The 24,346-nt window shown below is 42.1% G+C and overlaps 1 protein-coding gene across 1 annotated transcript in view; it reads right to left on the bottom strand.

Moving 5' to 3' along the window:
- Positions 1 to 9,718: 9,718 nt before the first annotated feature.
- SEC13 (SEC13 homolog, nuclear pore and COPII coat complex component) overlaps positions 9,719 to 24,346 on the bottom strand; it is a gene marked incomplete at its 5' end in the record, with an annotated part of 54,202 nt that continues 39,574 nt past the window's right edge. The window contains 1 exon segment of the mRNA XM_079714080.1: positions 9,719 to 10,164. Coding sequence (XP_079570206.1) covers positions 10,051 to 10,164 — 114 coding nt within the window. The 3' untranslated portion in view covers positions 9,719 to 10,050.

The raw sequence follows: 24,346 nt of genomic DNA, 5'->3' as shown, positions 1-24,346 counted from the left end.
AACCTTCCTCTGGATTGCTTGCTGGTTGAAGGTTTCCTTCCCAAAGCAGGGCCTTGAGGGCCCAGCTTCATCCACAGAGAAGGGCGCATCATCACCGAATTACTTGCTATATGTCAGTGGTGTCTGAGAACAAACTGTGTACACTGTCCAGTGTCATTCTGTTTCTGCTGTTAAGTAGTTGGCTGAGCAAGGAGTTTTTTCATGAATTTGGCCAAACCTTGGTGTGAATGAGGCAGATTCTGGGGTAACAGAAACAGGTTTCATTTTTTGAGATAGATAGGCCTGCTCTTAGGCGGGGCTTATTTTTCTCTCCCTGTTGTGGCTTCCATAACTTGTAGAACAGCATCGATCGCTAGAAGTATCATGCCAGTCATGCAATTAAAAATTCCTTAGGAGTCCCATTACAAAATGCAAAAAGAAACAGATAATATCAATTTTCTTGATGACTGGTTTTTTTTGTGTGTGTGTGGTACGCGGGCCTCTCACTGTTGTGGCCTCTCCCGTTGCGGAGCACAGGCTCCGGACGCGCAGGCTCAGCGGCCATGGCTCACGGGCCCAGCCGCTCTGCGGCATGTGGGATCCCCCCGGACCAGGGCACGAACCCGTGTCCCCTGCATCGGCAGGCCGACTCTCAACCACTGCGCCACCAGGGAAGCCCCGATAAAATCAATTTTTAATAATACACTGTAATATATTCAAAATACTATCAATTTGACATGTAATCAGTGTTATAAATGATTTAGATATTTGGCACTGGTTTTCCTTTTACTAAATTTTCCGAATCCATTGTGTATTATATTTTCACAGCACGTTTCAGTTCAGACCAGCCACATTTCCAGTGCTCAGCAGCTACTTGTGGCTCACGGCTCCTGCACTGGATGAGCCTTAGATCCTCATGGGTGTCACTCTTACAACTTCCAATCCTTAGCCCAGTGCTCTCTCATCCCTCCTGCTCCAAACCCAGCCCCTCCCAGTGGGAGAGAGGCTTCCCTGTTCTCCCGCCATCGTGGGGCTGGAGCCCCCAGTATTGGTCTCCTATCGTCAGTCTTTCTCTCCAAGAGCTTTTGCCCTCAGCGTTAAAATATGCCCAGGAATGTTGTGGAATGTCCTGGAATGGTGTGTTGATGCCTTCTTGCCCTCATGCTACCGTGTCCAGGCAGCATTTCCTGTCCCTGTATCCTGTTCCTTATGGATACTGGCCCACTCTGTAGCTTGACTCCCCGCACCCCCGCCAGCCACTGTGCTGAGACTGTTCTCAGAGCTACAGGTGGTGCAGTCTAGGGATAGCTAAGAGCCCTAGGATCTCAGGGTGAGGCCTGTAGGGTCATCTAATCTCAACCACTGGGTGTAGGCCTGTGCTGGGCTGCAGTGGATTCATAGGGGAAGCGGTAAGAAAGCAGTCTTTTTTATGTCTCATCTTCGGATTCTGATCCAGTAAGTCTGTCGTGGGGTGTGAGAATCTGTATTTCTCAGATACTGAACAAGTATCTCAGGCACTTCCTTTCTGATTATAAAATAATGTTTCCAGCAGAAAATCTGGCCATATGTAAGATAAACTCTCTCTCCATGTATGTTTGAACTTCTTTTTTTTTTTTTTTTTTTTTTTTGCGTTATGTGGGCCTCTCACTGTTGTGGCCTCTCCCGTTGCGGAGCACAGGCTCCGGACGCACAGGCCCAGCGGCCATGGCTCACGGGCCCAGCCGCTCCGCGGCACGTGGGATCCTCCCAGACCGGGGCACGAACCCGTGTCCCCTGCATCGGCAGGCGGACTCTCAACCACTGCGCCACCAGGGAAGCCCTGAACTTCTTATTCTGGAAAATTTCAAACTTACAGTGAAAGCAGAGAGAGTAATACAATGAGTCTCCACAAGCATTCATCATCAGTTTCAACATTTATTAGCATCTTGCTTCGTGTATTTATCCCCCATACTCTTTTTCCTTTGGGAGTAATATTCTAAAAGCAAATCTCAGCAATCATGTAATTTCAGCCTTAAAATCTTCAGTGTATATCTTTAACAGATAAAACACACTCTCTTAGTCTACAACAACCCCCTTACCTAAACCTGATTCTTTTTCTATTGTTCCTTTCTACATCAGCATTTTTTCCTTCAGCAATTATTTCATCACCTTGATACACAGTTTGTACATGAAAGGCAAGAAAAATACATAATTTTTTTTCTACTTACTAATGTTCAAAATAAGGACAGTCTCTAGATCCGTCCACGTCTCTACAAATGACCCAATTTCATTCCTTTTTATGGTTGAGTAATATTCCATTGTATATATGCACCACATCTTCTTTATCCATTCATCTCTCGATGGGCATTTAGTTTGCTTCCATGTCCTGGCTATTGTAAATAGTGCTGCAATTTACATTTGGGTGCCTGTGTCATTTTGAATTATGGTTTTCTCTGGTTATACGCCCAGGAGTGGGATTGCTGGGTCATATGGTAATTCTATTTTTAGTTTTCTAAGGACCTTCCATACTGTTCTCCATAGTGGCTGTATCAATTTAGTTTCCCACCAACAGTGCAAGAGGGTTCCCTTTTGTCCACACCCTGTCCAGCATTTGTTGTTTGTAGATTGTCTGATGATGCCCATTCTAACTGGTGTGAGGTGATAACCTCATTGTAGTTTTGATTTCTATTTCTCTAATAATTAGTGATGTAGAGTACCTTTTCATGTGCTTCTTGGCCATCTGTCTGTCTTCTATGGAGAAATGTCTATTGAGGTCTTCTGCCCATTTTTTGACTGTGTTGTTTTTTTTAATATTGAGCTGCATGAGCTGTTTATATATTTTCGAGATTAATCCTTTGTCCGCTGGTTCGTTTGCAAATATTTTCTCCCATTCTGAGGGTTGTCTTTTGGTCTTGTTTGTAGTTTCCTTTGCTTTGCAAAATCTTTGAAGTTTCATTAGGTCCCATTTGTTTATTTTTGTTTTTATTTCCATTACTCTAGGAGGTGGATCAAAAAGGATCTTGCTGTGATTTATGTCAAAGAGTGTTCTTCCTATGTTTTCCTCTAAGAGTTTTATGGTGTCCGGTCTTACATTTAGGTCTGTAATCCATTTTGAGTTTATTTTTGTGTATGGTGTTAGGGAGTGTTCTGATTTCATTCTTTTACATGTAGCTGTCCAGTCTGCCCGGCACCACTTGTTGAAGAGACTGTCTTTTCTCCATTGTATATCCTTGCCTCCTTTGCCATAGATCAGTTGACCATAGCTGCGTGGTTTATCTCTGGGCTTTCTATCCTGTTCCACTGATCTATATTTCTGTTTTTGTGCCAGTACCATATTGTCCTGATTACTATAGCTTTGTAGTATTGTCTGAAGTCAGGGAGTCTGATTCCTCCAGCTCCGTTTTTTTCCCTTAAGACTGCTTTGGCTATTCAGGGTTTTTTGTGTCTCCATACAAATTTTAAGATTTTTTGTTCTAGTTCTGTAAAAAAAAAAAAATGCCACTGGTAATTTGAAAGGGATTGCATTGAATCTGTAGATTGCTTTGGGTAGTATAGTAGTTTTCACAGTATTGATTCTTCCAATCCAAGAACATGGTATACCTGTTCATCTGTTTGTGTCATCTTTGATTTCTTTCATCAGTGTCTTACAGTTTTCTGAGTACGGGTCTTTTACCTCCTTAGGTAGGTTTATTCCTAGGTATTTTATTCTTTTTGTTGCAGTGGTGAATGGGATTGTTTCCTTAATTTCTTTTTCTGATCTTGCATTGCTAGTGTCTAGGAATGCAAGAGATTTCTGTGCATTACTTTTGTATCCTGCAACTTTACCAAATCCATTGATTAGCTCTAGTAGTTTTCTGGTGGCATCTTTAAGATTCTGTATGTATAGTATCATGTCATCTGCAGACAGTGACGGTTTTACCTCTTTTCCAGTTTGTATTCCTTTTATTTCTTTTTCTTCTCTGATTGCCACGGCTAGGACTTCCAAAACTATGCTGAATAACAGTGGTGAGAGTGGACATCCTTGTCTTGTTCTTGATCTTAGAGGAAATGCTTTCAGTTTTTCACCATTGAGAATGATGTTTACTGTGGGTTTGTCGTAGATGGGCTTTATTATGTTAAGGTAGGTACCTCTGTGCCCACTTTCTGGAGAGTTTTTACCATAAATGGGTGTTGAATTTTTCAAAAGCTTTTTCTGCATCCTTTGAAATGATCATATGGTTTTTATTCTTCAGTATGTTAATATGGTGTATCACATTGATTGATTTGCGTATATTGAAGAATCCTTTCATCCCTGGGATAAATCCCACTTGATCATGGCGTATGACCCTTTTAATGTGTTGTTGGATTATGTTTGCTAGTATTTTGTTGAGGATTTTTGCATCTATATTCATCAGTGATATTGGTCTGTAATTTTCTTTTTTTGTAGTATCTTTGTCTGGTGTGGTATCAGGGTGATGGTTGCCTCATAGAATGAGTTTGGGAGGGTTCCTTCCTCTGCAGTTTTTTGGAAGAGTTTGAGAAGGATGGGTGTTAGCTCCTCTCTAAATGTTTTATAGAATTCACCTGTGAAGCCATCTGGTCCTGGGCTTTTGTTTGTTGGAAGATTTATTTATTTTATTTTTTTTGCGGTATGCCGGCCTCTCACTCTTGTGGCCTCTCCTGCTGAGGAGCACAGGCTCCGGACACGCGGGCTCAGTGGCCATGGCTCACAGGCCCAGCCGCTCCGTGGCATGTGGGTTCTTCCCGGACCGGGGCACAAACCCGAGTTCCCTGCATCGGCAGGCGGACTGTCAACCACTGCGCCACCAGGGAAGCCCTGGGGTATCTTTTTTGGTGAGTTTCAGTGTCTTCCTGTCCATGATTGTTCAGCAGTTAGTTGCGATTCCGGTGCTCTCCCAACAGGGAGTGAGCTCATGTCCTTCTACTCCGCCAACTTGAACCAATCTTATGGATTTTTTTCTTAAAATATAAGTGTTTCAATTCATTATAGTCATTTTCTTTTTGATGCTTCCATATTTGATGAGTTTATTCCTGTGTGCTTTTGACACAACCCTATCGTTTTTAATAGTTTATTTTCTTTCTGTCTCATTAAGAAATCCTGGCCTCATCTTGTGTGTGTCCTTCCTGCTTCTGACTTTATTTTGCCATTTCTCTAAGAAGTTTTGGTTTCTTTTAGTGGGAAATAGTTTTTAAAGAACAGAATCTGGATTCTAACTACTAGTATTGCTTCTAGGTGTTTTCAGTGCATAGATGAGAAAAACATAGTTTTTAGAAGGAGAAAAATAGGTCATGAATTAATACTGTTATTTCCAAGTAAAACTTAAGGTCACTGTGCTTTCACTTCTTGGGTTTATATACTTAAATTCCTTCCTTTATCTTAAAAATGTTGTTTTCTAATTACATTAACAAAATTCCCTCTATTTTGCTGTATTTTACAGTATCAACATAATACTTTCAAAATAAGACTACAACAATTACTACAAACCATAAAACTACTAACCGCAGTCTTAGGAATATACAGTCAAATGAGTTAAATATTTTCTCTGTGTGGTTATGCCATGGGCTTGATATATAACTAAGATTACATCCAATTGTTTTTTCAGATTTTAGGCATTTTTTTCCCCTTTATTTGTTAATGATTAAACATTACGTGGTTCCCAAGTCAATGGTATAAGACAAGGTACATGCAGAGACTATTATCTTCCATTCCTTTCCCCTTCATTCTGTTCCTTCTTTACTCTATAGGTAACTATTTTTATTGTGATTTTTTTCCTTTGACCCATGCGTAATTTAGATATATTGCTTAAATTTCCAAATACTTGAGGGTTTTCCAAGTATTCTATTATTGATTTCTAGGTTACTTCCATTATAGTCTGAGAATATGTTCTAGATAATTTTAATTCTGTTAGATTTGTTAAAGTTTGTTTTAGGGTCCAGAAATTAGTGTGTCTTGATGAGTGTTCCAGATGTACTTGAATGCGTTTAAGTGTTGCTGGGTAGAATGTTCTGTGAGTGCCTGTTAGGTCAAATTGATTGATAGGTTTGTTTATGTATTCTGTAACTTTACTGTTTTTTAGGGTCCTATTTTTTCTACTACTGAAAGATGAGTGTTGAGATCTCCAACTGGAATTGTAAACAGACTTCAGTTCTGTGAGTTTTTGTTTCACATATTTTGTAGCTCTATTTTAAGTGCATACATATTTAGGATTGTTGCCTTCTTGATGAATTGACCCTTTTCTTATGCCCCTTTTTATCCCTTATAAGTATTCCTTGTTCTAAAGTCTACTTTATCTGAAATTTCTTGGTCTAGAACCAGTTTTTTAAAAAAATAAATTTATTTATTTTATTTATTTATTATTTTTGGCTGCATTGGGTCTTCGTTGCTCCGAGCAGGCTTTCTCTAGTTGTGGTGAGCCAGGGCTACTGTTCGTTGCTGTGCATGGGCTTCTCATTGCAGTTGGCTTCTCTTGTTGCGGAGCATGGGCTCTGGGCGTGCGGGCTTCAGCAGTTGTGTCTTATGGGCTCTAGAGCTCAGGATAAGCTGTGGCGCACAGGCTTTGCTGTTCCACGGCATGTGGGATCTCCGCGGACCAGGTCTTGAATGTGTGTCCCCTGCATTGGCATGCAGATTCTTAAGCACTGCTTCACCAGGGAAGTCTGATGTGTATAATTTCTAATGAGAAGTTGGTTGTCATTCTTATATTTTTTCCTGTGTATGTAATATGTCTTTTTTTTTTCTGGCTGCTTATATAATTTTAAAAAAAATTTCAGTCTTATTGTGTGTGTATATGTGTATTTTCTTCTGCTTGGGGTTTTTTAATTTCCTAGAATCTGTAGGGTTATAGTTCAAATCCAGCTGAGAAAATTTGACTGTTTCTCTAAACATTTTTTTCTGTCTCCTTTGGAATCCAACTTACACATATTTTAGACTACTTAATACTGTAGTCACAGTTGCTTGTGTTTGTTTTGGCTTGTCTGCTTTTCTCCCTGTGCTTTAGTTTGCATAGTTTCTGTTGCCGTCTTCAGATGTACTGATTGTTCCTATGGCAGTGTCTAATGTGCTGTTACTCCCATCCAGTGTATTTTTCACTCCAGATATTGAATTGTTCATTTCTAGAGACTCCATTTAAAGTTTCTTATATCTCCCATTTTTCTTATGTTCATTTTCCTTTACATTCTTTTTTTTTTTTTTTTTTTTTTTTTGCGGTACGCAGGCCTCTCACTGCTGTAGCCTCTCCCGTTGTGGAGCACAGGCTCCAGGGCGCAGCTCAGCGGCCATGGCTCACGGGCCTAGCCGCTCCATGGCATGAGGGACCTTCCTGGACCGGGGCACGAACCCATGTCCCCTGCATCGGCAGGCGGACTCTCAACCACTGCGCAATGAGGGAAGCCCACGTTGTAAATTTTATGCTGTCACATGCTGAATTTTCTTGTTATTCCTTTAAAGAGTGTTGGGCTTTGTTCTGACAGAAAGTGAAATTATTGGTGGATCAGTTTGACGCTTTCAAGGCTTGCTTTTAAGGTCCAGAGCAGCCTTTACTGTAGACCTGATTGAAGATACACCATTGACGCATGATCTTTCTTAGGACTCGACCCAATGCCCTCTGTATCGTGAAGCTGTTGCACTCTGCTTCTTGGGAACGTGAACTACTCGCCCTCTGTTGAGTTCCAGGAATTGTTTGGCCTGCTGCTTTTCGGTCACGAGAGTTTCACCCTTCCCCTAAGCAGGTTAGTCCTTGGTCACAAGTCTAGGAGACCCTCCTGCAGATCCGAGGAGCTGGCTATCTCTGAGCAGCTCCCTCTTCTCTAGTACTCTGCTGTGTAAAGGCCGCCTTTGCCTTTCTGAACTCTCACCTGTCTTGTAAACTCAGTGAGGCCGCTCTGGATTCTGTTTCCCTGCCCTTTCCTGGGAACTCTCTCTAGGAAGAAGCTGGGGCAACTGTGGGTCTCCCCTCCCACGCCCACTGTTTCCTCTTCTTGCAAACACTGCCTGTTGTCCTACATCGGAAAGCAGTTGTTTCGTGGATTTTGTGTTTTCCTAGTTGTTAATGGCTTGAGGGAAACTCTTGGAGCTGTGACTCCTTCCCGTGTGGAAGTGGAAATCTCCCCCTCATGCATGGTTTGGCTGTACTCCTTGATGTCTCAGAGTTTGAGGAGCTACCTTAATGTCATCCGGGGGTTTCTTTTGCTATCCTAGGTGCTTTGCTTTTGTGAAAGGATTGAAAATCAGTGTGGCTGCCACCGCCATCTTGCCCGAACTAGAATTCTCTGTATATCTTTTAAATTACCCTGACATTCCTCTCATTTGGGCTTGGCAACTGCCCTGAAGATGGACACTCAACATGGCATTGCACTTGGTTGGCTGGTTTTGTTGTAAGAAATCGGAGGTATTTCCCTTACCCCAGGAATGGCTAACATGTTATCATCACCCTAAGCATAAACTGTTGACAGTGGTCATTTCATTTACTTCCAGATTATTCAAACTGATCCTGTTGGTGTAAGCTATAAACACAGCCTATGGCCAGGAGCCCAATGACCTATCACTAACCCAGTGTGTGACATGCGACCAGTCCCTTCTCATTATTCATTTGTATGTGGCAGTATAGGAGGACCAGGCCTGCCCTCGGGAGCACAGAGCTTGTTAAGGAAGGCAGATATGTAGAGCTAACTAGAATTCAGTGTAATTTGTGTCCATTGAGTAGCCCGAGCAAAGGTGCTTCCTTGGCCTTTCTTTTCGCATCTGAATAATGGAAGGGAAGGAGCAGCAATTTGCCTATTGGTCTGGGAAGGTAGGATTTTGCGGAATGCCTCCGGAGGCCTTGTGGGCCAGGCCCCTCTGTCCTCACTCACTTGAACCAATGTAGTTCCACTTTTTCCAATTTTATATGTTATGATGAAAGATTTATTTCACGACAGGGATTCTGCTGCTGAAAAATGGACAAAGAACAGGCAGAAGAAGGGTCCACACTTACCTGTGCACACAACCTCCTGCAGTGAGCGGCCTGACCATTCATCTGTGTGTGCACATACAGGCCTGGCGTGAGCTCCACTCCTTGATTACGGCTGAGGAGCCCCAGCACCAGGTCCCGGATTCCTGCCTTGAGAGCTCTGAGCTGAGACAGCGCAGGATGCCAGTGGTGGCTTTAGCATGTGGCGGTGGACGGCCCAGGGCAGCTCCTGACCTTCTTGCCAGTTTCCTCACCAGTAAGTTGGCGGTACGCGCCTACACAGGTTTGCTGTGCTGCTTTACGTGTGAAAGGTCCAAGTTCATGCCACTCATACAGGTCTCGGCTCCTGCCGTGACTGCTGTTTCAGTTCAGGGTCCCAGGGCCTCCCATTAGAGGTGATCCTTGGTTCAGTGTCAGTGAGCCTCTCCTTCCACTGACTGGGCAGTAAACCAGGTGAATTGTGCCTGCTTTCCTCGTCAGTCTTGTAAACTCTTGGGATATGGTTGATACTACCCTGTATGTGCAGGGCAGACTTTATTAGCCTCAGTCTCCAGCAGAGGATGTATACTCAGGATAAGTAGCAGAGCTGGGGGCTGCAGTCCCATTGCTGAAGGCCAAGTGTAGCTTTGTATGGTGCCTTCAGCATAAACTGAGTCACAAGGACTCTTAAACAGTGACAGATCAGCTCTGTGGGCAGGACTCAGCTAGGCCCATAGGGACCTGGGTCTTGGTAAATGCTGTTCAAGGACACTAACCAAGAGATAAAACGAGCTTTGTAGGGAGGGGTTAGAAAAATGCAGGAAGAATTATAAGCAATACAAGTTTATTACTTTGGAAACAATCCCCCCCAAATGATGCCTGAACCTACAAGGTACATAAAAATGACCAACAATATCTTAAAATAATAGAGCTGACGGTTAATTGTTGTTTTTCCCTCAGAACAAGTGTGTGTTCAGCTGGACAGTAAATTACAAACCATATCAAATCATGTTAAGGCAGATGATAAGTCTGGTTGCATCAGTTAACGACTCCCAGGAAAGTGATCTTGTGGCAGCTGGGTGTTCTTCCTCCCAGCTGTGTGGTCAGTTGGCAGGAAGTGGCAGTCCTGGAGGCAGCAGGTGGAGACCAGGCCCTGCCTGTCCTGTCACTGCTCGTTCTGCTGACCCTCTGTGACTGAAGTGGACACAGAACCCTGGCCCTTGTTGACATCACTGATGCACACCCACTGCCCATCAACCGACTCCTTCCACAGGGTCACCTGCAAGCCAGCACACACATCCCATTACAGGTATGTATCCCTGCCCTTACCTCCCCGCGTTCTCTAAAGAGGGCAGAGATCTCCAGCAAGAACTACAGCTCAGTCTTGTGGGTAAAGAGAGCACTTACCTTGGTTCCCCCCACTGAAATCCCACCAAAATGAAAGTAAAGGAAAAAGTATCCACACAGAGTAAGAAAGGAGGAGTATGGAGAGTGATGTCATGAAGATGGTGACACAGCTTGTTCCTGGCTTCACTTTCCCTTAAAAGAACTAACAGCTATTCATAGAGACACACCACTGAACAAATCCTACAACACAGCAGTGAAGCTGAAGTGTCCTGCACTATGGACACTGAGACAGACTGCATTAGAAGGTAAGAGAAGGGGCCACATGTTGATCCCAGCATCCCTTCCAGGGGCTGGCACACTACCACAGGGAGCAGCCTCCCCTGAGGCTCTGGCCCCTCGAGTGAGAAAAGAGCCCCGGGTGACATCCAGCACCTGTTCCCCCCTCCCACTGCACTGTGGTCATCACTTTGCAGGTGCTGATACTCTGGTTTTGCTCCACCAGGATCGCAGCTGAATCTGTGAGGCCCAACTGCTGAGAATTGGATTGTGACCAGAGAGGGCTTCCAACAACCAGCACTCAGATCTCCACAGCCTGAGTCCCTACCTGCAGGGCCCAAGTGAGTCTGTTCTGACAGGGAAGCTGGGGCACAGGTAGGCTTCAGTCCAGACCACAAAGTATTAGTAACCTTAAAGCTGCTTCCCTGGAAAGCACACCAGTTCATAGCTGCATTTCTACTGAATACAGCCTTTGGACTGCCCAACCAGCAAAGCCACACAGCCAGTCAACAACCCTGCTTAAGGTAACACAGGAATAGAAAGCACTGCTGGTGGCATTCACTGTCTGCATAGCAAATCTGGTGGCCTCACCTGACCAGGAATTCAGTGCACACTCTTTTTTTTTTTTTTTTTTTTTTTTGCGTTATGTGGGCCTCTCACTGTTGTGGCCTCTCCCGTTGCGGAGCACAGGCTCCGGACGCACAGGCCCAGCGGCCATGGCTCACGGGCCCAGCCACTCCGCGGCATGTGGGATTTTCCCAGACCGGGGCACGAACCCGTGTCCCCTGCATCGGCAGGCGGACTCTCAACCACTGCGCCACCAGGGAAGCCCTCAGTGCACACTCTTGACTCTTCAGCTCCCCCCAAAATAAGCCATGCATTCTCTGGATCCCATCCTGCTGTGTACTGCCAGGGCAAGGAAGGTAATTCTAGCCTCACCTACTGCTGAGTCGAGTAGCCAGTCCTGACTGTCTAGCAAGCCTGACCAGAGAATACAGGCAGCTGTGAAGCCAATGCTCCAGCCTCACTGGTGCAGGGAAAGAAACCAGCTGTCCTATCTACCTGATCTCAGCCAGTGGCATATTCAGAGTTGAAAAAAGTGCCTCAACCCAAAACAGAACTTAATAGCAGGTCCTTTCAACCTAAGAACACTAATAGGAGAGAACACCTGAAACCCAAATTGAGCTGACTAGTAAAGAACTGTATCGGCACACTTCCAGAGGTACAATGAATTCTTCGAAAAAGAATTCAAAACAGGGCCCACTGTCAAGAAGCCCACTTCCAATCTCTTGCATGCCTATAAACTAACAATGAAAAATCAGAAAGAGAAATTAAGGAAACACTTATCACTCAACCAAAAAGAATAAAATACCCAGGAATAAACCTACCTAAGGAGGCAAAAGACCTGTATGCAGAAAACTATAAGACACTGATTAAAGAAATTAAAGATGATACAAACAGATGGAGAGGTATATCATGTTCTTGGATTGGAAGAATCAATATTGTGAAAATGACTATACTACCCAAAGCAATCTACAGATTCAATGCAATCCCTATCAAATTACCAATGGCATTTTTCACAGAACTAGAACAAAAAACTTTACAATTTGTATGGAAACACGAAAGACCCCCAAATAGCCAAAGCAATCTTGAGAAAGAAAAACAGAGCTGGAGGAATGAGGCTCCCCAACTAAAAAGTATACTACAAGGCTACAGTAAGCAAGAGAGTATGGTACTGGCACAAAAACAGAAATATAGATCAACTGTACAGGATAGAAAGCCCAGAGATAAACCCACGCACCTATGGTCAGCTAATTGACAACGGAGGCAAGGATGCACAATGGGGAAAAGACAGTCTCTTCAATCAGTGGTGCTGGGAAAACTGGACAGCTACATGTAAAAGAAGGAAATTAGAACACTTTCTAACACCATACACAAAAATAAACTCAAAATGGATTAAAGACCTAAATGTAAGGCCAGACACTATCAAACTGTTAGAGGAAAACATAGGCAGAACACTCTATGACATAAATCACAGCAAGATCCTTTTTGACCCACCTCCTAGAGAAATGGAAATAAACAATGGGACCTAATGAAACAAGATTTTGCACAGCAAATCAAACCATAAACAAAACAAAAATACAACCCTCAGAATGGGAGAAAATATTTGCAAATGAAACAACAGACTAAAGATTAATCTCCAGAATATACATGCAGCTCAATATCAAGAAAACAACCTAATCCAAATATGGGTGGGAAATCTAAATACACAGTTTTCCAAAGAAGACATACAGAATGACAAAAAACAAAAGATGCTCAACATCACTAATCATTAGAGAAATCAAACTCCAACGAGGTATCACCTCATACCTGTCAGAATGGCCATCATCAAAAAGTCTGCAAACAATAAATGCTGGAAAGGCTGAGGAGAAAAGGGAACCCTCCTACACCACTGGGGGGAATGTAGATTTGTAGAGCCACGATGGAGAACACTACAGAGGTTCCTTAAAACACCACAAATAGAGCTACCATAGGATCCGGCAAGCCCACTGCTGGGCACACATCCGCAGATAACCATGCTTGGAAAGCCAACACTTGCACATTCACTGACTACAGCAAGACCTACAACAGTCAAGGTTCGGAAGCAACCACAATCTCCATCCACAGGTGAATGGAGAACATGTGGTACATAGATACAATGGAATGAACCCCCAGGCATAAAGAAGGAAATAATGCCGTTGGCAGCAAGGTGGATGGACCTAGAGCTCACAGTAAGTGAAGCAAGTCAGAGAAGAACAGATATGATTTCACTAAAAACTGACAGGCGTGAACTAATGTACAAAACAGAAACGGACTCACAGACATAGAAAAGAAACTTAGGGTTACCAAGGGGGAAAGCATGGGGGGAGGGACAGATGCCATGGTTGGGATTAACCTGTACACACTAATATTTATAAAATGGATAATCAACAAGGACCTTCTGTGGAGCACAAGGAACTCTACTCAACAATCTGTCATAACCAATAGGGGAACAGAATCCGAGAGAGAACAGATATATGTATCTGCATAACTGAAACATGTCACTGTACACAGGAAACAAAAACAACACTGTAAATGTACAACACTCCAAACTAAAATCAGAAGTAAAAATAAAATACAATAAAAAAGAAAAATGCCTCCTCTATTCCATGTTGGCTTGGGGAACCTGGGCTACTGTCACACCCCTGGAGCCTGGGCAGCCAGCAACACAAGGCTGGAGTGTTCTGGGCCTGAGGGAGCTGGGGAAGATGTACCAGCAAATGAGCCCCCCTTGGACCTGGAGTGTCTAGTCCCCTGGGGATGTCACCACAATCTCCACTGTCTGGGAGGGGGGCAATGAAGTAATGAGATACAAGCCCTTGGGTGTTTGTGCTGACACATTCCACTAATTCACAACCTAGGAACACGACTTCCCCTTAGGCTGTACATGCAGGTGTAACCAGAGCTGGGCATGAAAAAATCCTGCCACTTTTTGGCCGTTTCCAGTAACAACAACTTTAAAGCAGGTGCTCAGGGGAACTTCATATTCTCAAAGCCTGTGAGCCTGTAAAGACACCTGCCATCACGAAATGCCCAGAAGCAGGTAATAGGAAAGGAATTCAAAACAGGGCCCAGTTTTACGAGGCCAATTTCCAGAGGTACATTTTACTCATAGTGTTAAAAAGAGAGGCACATGAAAAGATGCTGAATATTCCTAATACTAGAGAATTGGAAATCAAAATTGCAAGGAGGCATCACTTCACACCACTCAAAATGCCATGAACAAAAAGTCTACAAACAATAAATGTAGCAGAGGGCATGGAGGAAAGGGAGCCCTCCTATGTTTTTGGTGGTACTGCCATCTGGTAATAACTACTATGGAGAAAAGAATGGAGGTTCCTCAAACAGTAAACACACAGCTACCATATGATTCGGCAGTCCCACTCCTTGCCACATACATAGATAAAAGTATAACTGGAAAATGTACGTGCACCCCTATGTTCATAGCAGCACTATTTAGAATAGGCAAGACATGGAAACAACCTAAATGTCTACTGACAGAAGAATGGGTAAAGAATATGTGCTACATATATACAGTGGAATTATTATAAAAAAGAATATAATATCATTTCTACCAACATGGGTGGACGCAGATATTACATCAAGTGAGGTAAGTCATGATGAGAAAGACAAATACCATATGATACCACTTACATGTGAAACAAAACATGACACAAATTATCTATGAGACTCCAAGACGTACAGAACAGACTTCTGGCTGCCAAGTTAGATGGGGGGTGTGGGAGGGATCTACTGGGGGTTTGGGATTAGGAGATGCAAAGCATTATATATAGAATGCACAAACAACAAGGTCCTACTGTATAGTACATGGCACTATATTCAATATCATGTGATAAACCATAATGGAAAGGAATATGAAGAAGAATATATATATATATATGTGTAACTGAATCACTTTGCTGCAAAGTAGAAATTAATACATTGTAAATAAACTATACTTCAATAAAACAAACTAAAAAAATTAAAAATAGAATTGCTATACGATCCAGCAATTCCACTTCTGGGTATAAATCGAAAGGAAATGAAACACTAAGTTGAAAAGACATTTGACCCCCCCAAGTTCATAACAGCAGTATTTACAATGAGCAATACATGGAAACAACCTAACTGACCATCAACAGAGGGGTGAATAATTAAGTTGTATTTATATATAAATATACACACACACACATAAAATGGAGTATTATTCAGCCATAGAAAACAAAGAATATTTGATATTTGTGACAACATATATGGACCTTGAGGGCATTATGCTCAGTGAAAAAAGTAAGACAGTGAAAGACAACTGTACTATCTCACTTGGATGTGTAATCTAAAAACAAAAAACCAAACTCATAGAAAAAGGTATCAGATTCATGATTATCAGAGGCAGTGTGTGGGGCAGGGGGAATAGGAGGAAGGTGGTCAAAACCCACAAACTTCCAGTTGCATGATAAATAAGTACTGGTATGTAATGTACAGCATGATGACTACAGCTAACACTTACGTATAATATATATGAAAACTGTTGAGAGTAGATCCTAAGAGGTAACATCACAAGGAAAGTAATTTTTTTCTCCATTATATCTATATGAGATGATGGATGCTAACTAAATTTATAGCAGTAATCATTTAACAGTACATGCAAGTCAAAACCATTATGCTATACACTGTTAACTTGTACTGTGATGTATATCAAGTATATCACTAAAACTGGAAGAAGAGATTAAACAAAAAGCATATGAATAACAGTAACTGAGGGGCAATCCTGTGAATAATTATGTAACATGAAATATTGGCAATAATAATAATGTAAACTTGGATGCCGTTTAACCAAATTGATAGAGCTCCAGTGAGAGGTTATGGGGTGTTAGAGTGGTTCTCAAAATGTGGTCCCAGGCCAGAGTGTGTGGAGCATCTGGGAACTTGTTAAAAATGCAAATTTTGGGGTCCCAGCCCAGATCCACTGGTTCAGAAGCTCTAGGGGTGGGGTGGGTAATCTGTTTTAACAAGTTTAGCAATGCTAAAGTTCGAGAACTGTGGTAGAGGAAGATAACAGATCAATAGGTATGTTATTTATACACTGAAGTAAACAGCAGAAGCAGCAGCTAAAAGTTGAAAAGGTTTACCCCCATACAGGGAAAATTAGACTGCATTAAAAAAAAAAAATCATAGCGACTTCCCTGGTGGCGCAGTGGTTGGGAATCTGCCTGCCAGTGCAGGGAACATGGGTTCGAGCCCTGGCCCAGGAGGATCCCACATGCTGCAGAGCAACTAAGCCCGTGCACCACAACTACTGAGCCTGTGCTCTAGCGCCCGGGAGCCACAACTACTGAGCCCACATGCCTAAAGCCCATGCTCTGCAACAAGAGAAGCTACGGCAATAAGGAGTCTGCACACTGCAACGAAGACTAGCCCCCACTCACTGCAACGAAGACCCAAGGCAGCCAAAAAACAAACAAAAAACCAAATAAAAACTACCTAAAGCTATGTACATTAACTTGGTAAAAAAAAAAGATTCTAAGAACTGCCTTAGGGATAGACTTTATTCACTAAGCATGCACTGTGTAGAATGCTCTGAAGTGAAAACATACTAAGTCCTTCAGCAAAGGAATGCTATAAAGACAGCAATAGCACTGAGCTCTTTGTGGGAAACAGGCTTATAAGGAAGAGTAAGAAGCATAAAAGATAGCAGACCCCAAAACGTGGAATGTACAACCAGGTACTTGCCTACTGATTTGTAAACACTACTGAGGGCAGTCAGGGTACAGTGGCCTGTCCTGGGTGCAACCAGACCTGGGTACTAGTCCTGATATTGGCACTCACTAGAAATAGGGTTGGATTAGCTGTCCTTTGAGGGTCATTCCAGCTCAAATTCTATGGCTTTTAGATAGGGCCTGATGGATCTTTCCAGGACCACTGAACACAAAAGGGACCCTAGGCTGGGTAAAAGCTGTCTGCAGAGGGTCTTAAAGAGATATTACTTGCACACCCATGTGCATTGCAGCATTATTCACAATAGCCAAAAGGTGGAAGCGCCCCAGTGTCCATCAACAGAGAATGGATAAATAAAATGTGGCACAATGGAATATTATTCAGCCTTCAAAAGGAAGAAACAATGACATACGCTACAACATAGGTGATCTACAACACAGATGAAGACACTATGCTAAGTGAAAATCAAAACTACAATGAGGGGCTTCCCTGGTGGCGCAGTGGTTGACAGTCCGCCTGCCGATGCAGGGGATACGGGTTCGTGCCCCGGTCCGGGAAGATCCCACATGCCACGGAGCGGCTGGGCCCGTGAGCCATGGCCGCTGAGCCTGCGCGTCCGGAGCCTGTGCTCTGCAACGGGAGTGGCCACAACAGTGAGAGGCCCGCGTACCGCAAAAAAAAAAAAACTACAATGAGGTAGGTGTGAGGTACCACTTCACACCAATCAGAATGGCCACCATCAAAAAGGCTACAAATAACAAATGCTGGAGAGGGCGTGGAGAGAAGGGAACACTCCTACACTGACAGTGGGAACGTAAACTGGTGCAGCCACTATGGAAAACAGTATGGAGGTTCCTCAGAAAACTAAAAACGGAGCTACCAATATGATCCAGCAATCCTACTCCTGGGCATATATCCAGAGAAAACTCTAATTCAGAAAGGCACATGCCCCCTATGTTCACAGCAGCACTATTTACAAGAGCTAAGAGTTGGAAACAACCTAAATGTCCACTGACAGATGAACGGATAAAGAAGATGTGAAACATACATACAACGGAATATTACTCAGGCATAAAAAAGATTAATGCTATTTGCAGCAACATGGATGGACCTAGAGATCATCATATCAAGTGAAGTAAGTCAGAAAGAGAACGACAAATGCCATATGATATTGCTCATATGTGGAATCTAAAATATGACATGAACTTATCTATGAAAGAGACTCCGAGACATGGAGAACAGACTTCTGGTTGCCAAGGTGGATGGGGGGGTGCAGGATGGATGGATTGGGAGTTTGGGACTAGCAGATGCAAACTATTATATATAGAATGGATAAACAACAAGGTCCTACTATATATATATAGCACAGGGAACTATATTGAATATCCTGTAATAAAGCATAATGGAAAAGAATATGAAAAAGAATGTGCATACACATAACTGAATCACTTTGCTGTACAGCAGAAATTAACACATTTTAAATCAACTATACTTCAATTTAAAAAAAAATGACACTGCTGAGATTGGTTCAAGATGGCAGAGTACAGGGACGTGCTCTCACTCCCAATAGTGAGAGCACTGGAGTCACGGCTGACTGCTGAACAGTCATCAACAAGAAGACACTGGAACTCACCAAAAAAGATACCCCCAGGCAAGGACAAAGGAGAGGCGACAATGAGATGGTAGGAGGGGCACAATCACAATACAATCAAATCCTGTAACTGCTGGGTGGTGACTCACAAACTGGAGAACACTTATACAACAGAACTCCACCCACTGGAGTGAAAGTTCTGAGCCCCACATCAGGCTTCCCAACCTGGGGATTTGGCAACAGGAGGAGAAATTCCTAGAGAATCAGACATTGAAGGCTAGTGGGATTTGATTGCAGGACTTTGACAGGACTGGGGGGAAACAGAGACTCCACCCTTGGAGGGCACACACAAAGCAGTGTGTGCATCAGTACACAGGGGAAGGAGCAGTGACCCCACAGGAGACTGAACCAGAACTACCTGCTAGTGTTGGAGGGTCTCCTGCAGAGGCAGGGGGTGCCTGTGGCTCACCGTGGGGACAAGGACACTGGCAGCAGAAGTTCCGGGAAGTACTCCTTGGTGTGAGCCTTCCCAGAGTCCGCCATTAGCCCCACCAAAGAGCTGGATAGGCTCCAGTGCTGGGTGGCTTCAGGCCAAACAACCAACAGGGAGGGAACCCAGCCCCACCCATCAGCAGAAAGGTGGATTAAAGTTTGACTGAGCTCTGCCCACCAGAGCAACACCCAGCTCTACCTACCACCAGTCCCTCCCATCAGAAAGTTTGCCCAAGCCTCTTAGATAGCCTCATCCACCAGAGGGCAGACAGCAGAAGCAAGAGGAACTACAATTCTGCAGCCTGTGGAAGGAAAACCACATTCACAGAAAGATAGACAAAATGAAAAGGCAAAGAACTTTGTACCAGATGAAGGAACAAGATAAAACCCCAGAAAAACAACTAAGTGAAGTGGAGACAGCCAACCTTCCAGAAAAAGAATTCAGAATAGTGATAGTGAAGATGATCCAGGACCTCGGAAAAAGAATGCAGGCAAAGCTCGAGAAGATCCAAGAAAATGTTTAACAAAGACCTAGAAGAATTAAAGAACAAACAGAGATGAACAATACAATAACTGAAATGGAAAATACACTAGAAGGAATCAGTAGCAGAATAACTGAGGCAGAAGAACGGATAAGTGACCTGGATGACAGAATGGTGGAATTCACTGCTGTGGAACAGAACAAAGAGAAAAGAATGAAAAGAAATGAAGACAGCCTAAGAGACCTCTGGGACAACATTAAACGCCAACAACATTCGCACTATAGGGGTCCCAGAAGGAGAAGAGAGAAAGGACCCGAGAAAATATTTGAAGAGATTGCAGTCAAAAACTTCCCTAACATGAGAAAGGAAATAGCCACCCAAGTCTAGGAAGCACAGAGAGTCCCAGGCAGTACAAACCCAAGGAGAAATACACAGAAACACATAGTAATCAAATTGGCAAAAATTAAAGACAAAGAAAAATTATTGAAAGCAGCAAGGGAAAAACGACAAATAACATGCAAGGGAACTCCCATAACATTAACAGCTGATTTCTCAGCAGAAATTCTACAAGCCAGAAGGGAGTGGCATGACATATTTAAAGTGATGAAAGGGAAGAACCTTCAACCAAGATAACTCTACCCGGCAAGGATCTCATTCAGATTCGATGGAGAAATCAAAAGCTTTACAGATAAGCAAAAGCTAAGAGAATTCAGCACCACCAAAGCAGCTCCACCACAAATGCTAAAGGAACTTCTCTAAGTGGGAAACACAACAGAAGAAAAGGACCTACAAAAACAAACCCACAAGGGCTTCCCTCGTGGTGCAGTGGTTGAGAGTCTGCCTGCCAATGCAGGGGACGCGGGTTCGAGCCCTGGTCTGGGAGGATACCACATGCAGCAGAGCAACTGGGTGTTAGCCACAACTACTGAGCCTGCGCGTCTGGAGCCTGTGCTCTGCAACAAGAGAGGCCGCAATAGTGAGAGGCCCGGGCACCGCGATGAAGAGTGGCCCACGCTTGGCGCAACTAGAGAAAGCCCTTTCACAGAAACGAAGACCCAACACAGCCAAAAATAAAATAAATAAATAAATAATAAAAATAAAGGAATTCCTTTAAAAAAAACCCCACAACAATTAAGAAAATGGTAATAGGAACATACATATTGATAATTACCTTAAACGTGAATGGATTAAATGCTCCAACCAAAAGACACAGGCTCGCTGAATGGATACAAAAACATGACCCATATATATGCTGTCACAAGAGACACAGTTCAGACCTAGGGACACATACAGACTGAAAATGAGGGGATGGAAAAAGATATTCCATGTAAATGGAAATCAAAAGAAAGCTGGAGTAGCAATACTCATATCAGATAAAATAGACTTTAAAATAAAGAAAGTTACAAGAGACAAGGAAGGACACTACATAATGATCAAGGGATCAATCCAAAAAGAAGATATAACAATTATAAGTATATATGCACGCAACATAGGAGCACCTCAATACACAAGGCACTGCTAACAGCTATAAAAGAGGAAATCGACAGTAACACAATAATAGTGGGGGACTTTAACACCTCACTTACACCAATGGACAGATCATCCAGACAGCAAATTAATATGGAAACACAAGCTTTAAATGACACAACAGACCAGACAGATTTCATTGATATTTATAGGACATTACATCCAAAAACAGCAGATTACACTTTCTTCTCCAGTGCAAACGGAACATTTTCCAGATCACATCTTGGGTCACAAATCAAGCCTCGGTAAATTTAAGAAAATTAAAATCATATCAAGCATCTTTTCTGACCACAATGCTATGAGATTAGAAATCAATTACAGGGAAAAAAACATAAAAAACACAAACACATGGCTAAACAGTACGTTACTAAAAAACCATGAGATCACTGAAGAAATCAAAGAGGAAGTCAAAAAGTACCTAGAGACAAATGACAATGAAAACACGACAATCCACAACCTATGATATGCAGCAAAGGCAGTTCTCAGAGGGAAGTTTATAGCAATACAAGCCTACCTCAAGAAACAAGAAAAATATCAAATGAACAATCTAACCTTACACCTAAAGGAACTAGAGAAAGGGGAACAAAAAAAACCCCAAAGTTAGCAGAAGGAAAGAAATCATAAAGATCAGAGCAGAAATAAATGAAATAGAAACAAAGAAAACAATAGCAAAGATCAATAAAACTAAAAGCTGGTTCTTTGAAAAGATAAACAAAATTGATAAACCATTAGCCAGACTCATCAAGAAAAAGAGGGAGAGGACTCAATAAAATTAGAAATGAAAAAGGAGAAGTTACAACAGACACCACAGAAATACAAAGCATCCTAAGAGACTACTATAAGCAACTCTATGCCAATAAAATGGACAACCTGGAAGAAGTGGACAAATTCTTAGAAAGGTATAACCTTCCAAGACTGAACCAGGAAGAAACAGAAAAGATGAACAGACCAATCAGAAGTAATGAAATTGAAACTGTGATTAAAAATCTTCCAACAAACAAAAGTCCAGGACCAGATGGCTTCACAGGTGAATTCTATCAAACATTCAGAGAAGAGCTAACACCCATCCTTCTCAAACTCTTCCAAAAAATTGCAGAGGAAAGAACACTCCCAAACTCATTCTATGAGGCCACCATCACCCTGATTCCAAAACTAGACAAAGATACTACAAAAAAAGAAAATTACAGACCAATATCACTGATGAGTATAAATGCAAAAATCCTCAACAAAATACTAGCAAACAATATCCAAAAACACATTAAAAGGATCATACACCATGATCAAGTGGGATTTATCCCAGGGATGCAAGGATTTTTCAATATATGCAAATCAATCAATGTGATACACCATATTAACAAACTGAAGAAGTAAAACCATATGATCATCTCAATAGATGCAGGAAAAGCTTTTGACAAAATTCAACACTCATTTATAATAAAAACTCTCCAGAAAGTGGGCACAGAGGTACCTACCTCAACATAATAAAGCCCACCTACGACAAACCCACAGCAAACATCATTCTCAATGGCGAAAAACTGAAAGCATTTCCTCTAAGATCAGGAACAAGACAAGGATGTCCACTCTCACCACTATTATTCAACATAGTTTTGGAAGCCCTAGACACAGCAATCAGAGAAGAAGAAGAAATAAAAGGAATTCAAATTGGAAAAGAAGTAAAACTGTCACTGTTTGCAGATGACATGATACTATACATAGAGAATCTTAAAGATGCCACCAGAAAACTACTAGAGCTAATCAATGAATTTGGTAAAGTTGCAGGATACAAAATTAATGCACAGAAATCTCTTGCATTCCTATACACTAATGATGAAAAATCTGAAAGAGAAATTAAGGAAACACTCCCATTTACCACTGCCAGAAAAAGAATAAAATACCAAGGAATAAACCTACCTAGGGAGACAAAAGAACTGTACTCAGATAAGACACTGATGAAAGAAATTAAAGATGATACAAACAGATGGAGAGATATACCATATTCTTGGATTGGAAGAATCAATATTGTGAAAATGACTATACTCAAAGCAATCTACAGATTCAATGCAATCCCTATCAAATTATCAATGGCATTTTTTACAGAACTAGAACAAAAAATCTTAAAACTTGTATGGAGACACAAAAGACCCTGAAATAGCCAAAGCAGTCTTGAGGGAAAAAAACGGAGCTGGAGGAATCAGGCTTCCTGACTTCAGACTATACTACAAAGCTACAGTAATCAAGGCAATATAGTACTGGCACAAGAACAGAAATACAGATCAATGGAACAGGATAGAAAGCCCAGAGATAAACCCACGCACCTATGGTCAACCTAATCTATGACAAAGGAGGCAAGGATATGCAATGGAGAAAAGACAGTCTCTTCAATAAGTGCTGCTGGGAAAACTGGACAGCTACATGTAAAAGAATGAAATTAGAACCCTCCCTAACACCATGCACAAAAATAAACTCAAAATGGATTAGAGACCTAAATGTAAGACTGGACACTATAAAACTCTTAGAGGAAAACATAGGAAGAACACTCTGACAAAAATCACAGCAAGATCTTTTTTGATCCACCTCCTAGAGTAATGGAAATAAAAACAAAAATAAACAAATGGGACCTAATGAAACTTAAAAGCTTTTGCACAGTAAAGGAAACTACAAACAAGATGAAAGACAGCCCTCAGAATGGGAGAGAATATTTGCAAAGGAATTAATGGACAGAGGATTAATCTCCAAAATATATAAACAGCTCATGCAGCTCAATATTAACAAAACAAACAATCCAATCAAAAAATGGGCAGAGGACCTAAATAGACATTTCTCCATAGAAGACATAGGGATGGCTAAGAAGCACATGAAAAGCTGCTTAACACCACTAATTATTAGAGAAATGCAAATCAAAACTACAATGAGGTACCACCTCACACCAGTGAGAATGGGCATCCTCAGAAAATCTACAAGCAACAAAGGCTGGAGAGGGTGTGGAGAAAAGCGAACCCTCTTGCACTGTTGGTAGGAATGTAAATTGATACAGCCACTATGGAGAACAGTATGGAGGTTCCTTAAGAAACTAAAAATAGAATTACCATATGACCCAGCAATCCCACTACTGGGCATATACCCAGAGGAAACCATAATTCAAAAAGACACATGCACCCCAATGTTCATTTCAGCACTATTTACAATAGCCAGGTCATGGAAGCAACCTAAATGCCCATTGACAGACGAATGGATAAAGAAGATGTGGTACATATATACAATGGAATATTACTCAGCCATAAAAAGGAACAAAATGGGGTCATTTGTAGAGACATGAATGGATCCAGAGACTGTCATACAGAGTGAAGTAAGTCAGAAAGAGAAAAATAAATATCGTATATTAACGCATATATCTGGAACCTAGAAAAATGGTACAGATGAACCAGTTTGCAAGGCAGAAATTGAAACACAGA

The sequence above is a fragment of the Hyperoodon ampullatus genome, assembly GCF_949752795.1.
Source record: "Hyperoodon ampullatus genome assembly, chromosome: 10".
In the NCBI taxonomy this organism is placed as follows: Eukaryota; Metazoa; Chordata; class Mammalia; order Artiodactyla; family Ziphiidae; genus Hyperoodon; species Hyperoodon ampullatus.
The sequence above is the reverse complement of the archived record's forward strand: the minus strand, read 5'-3'. Positions and strand labels throughout refer to the sequence as shown.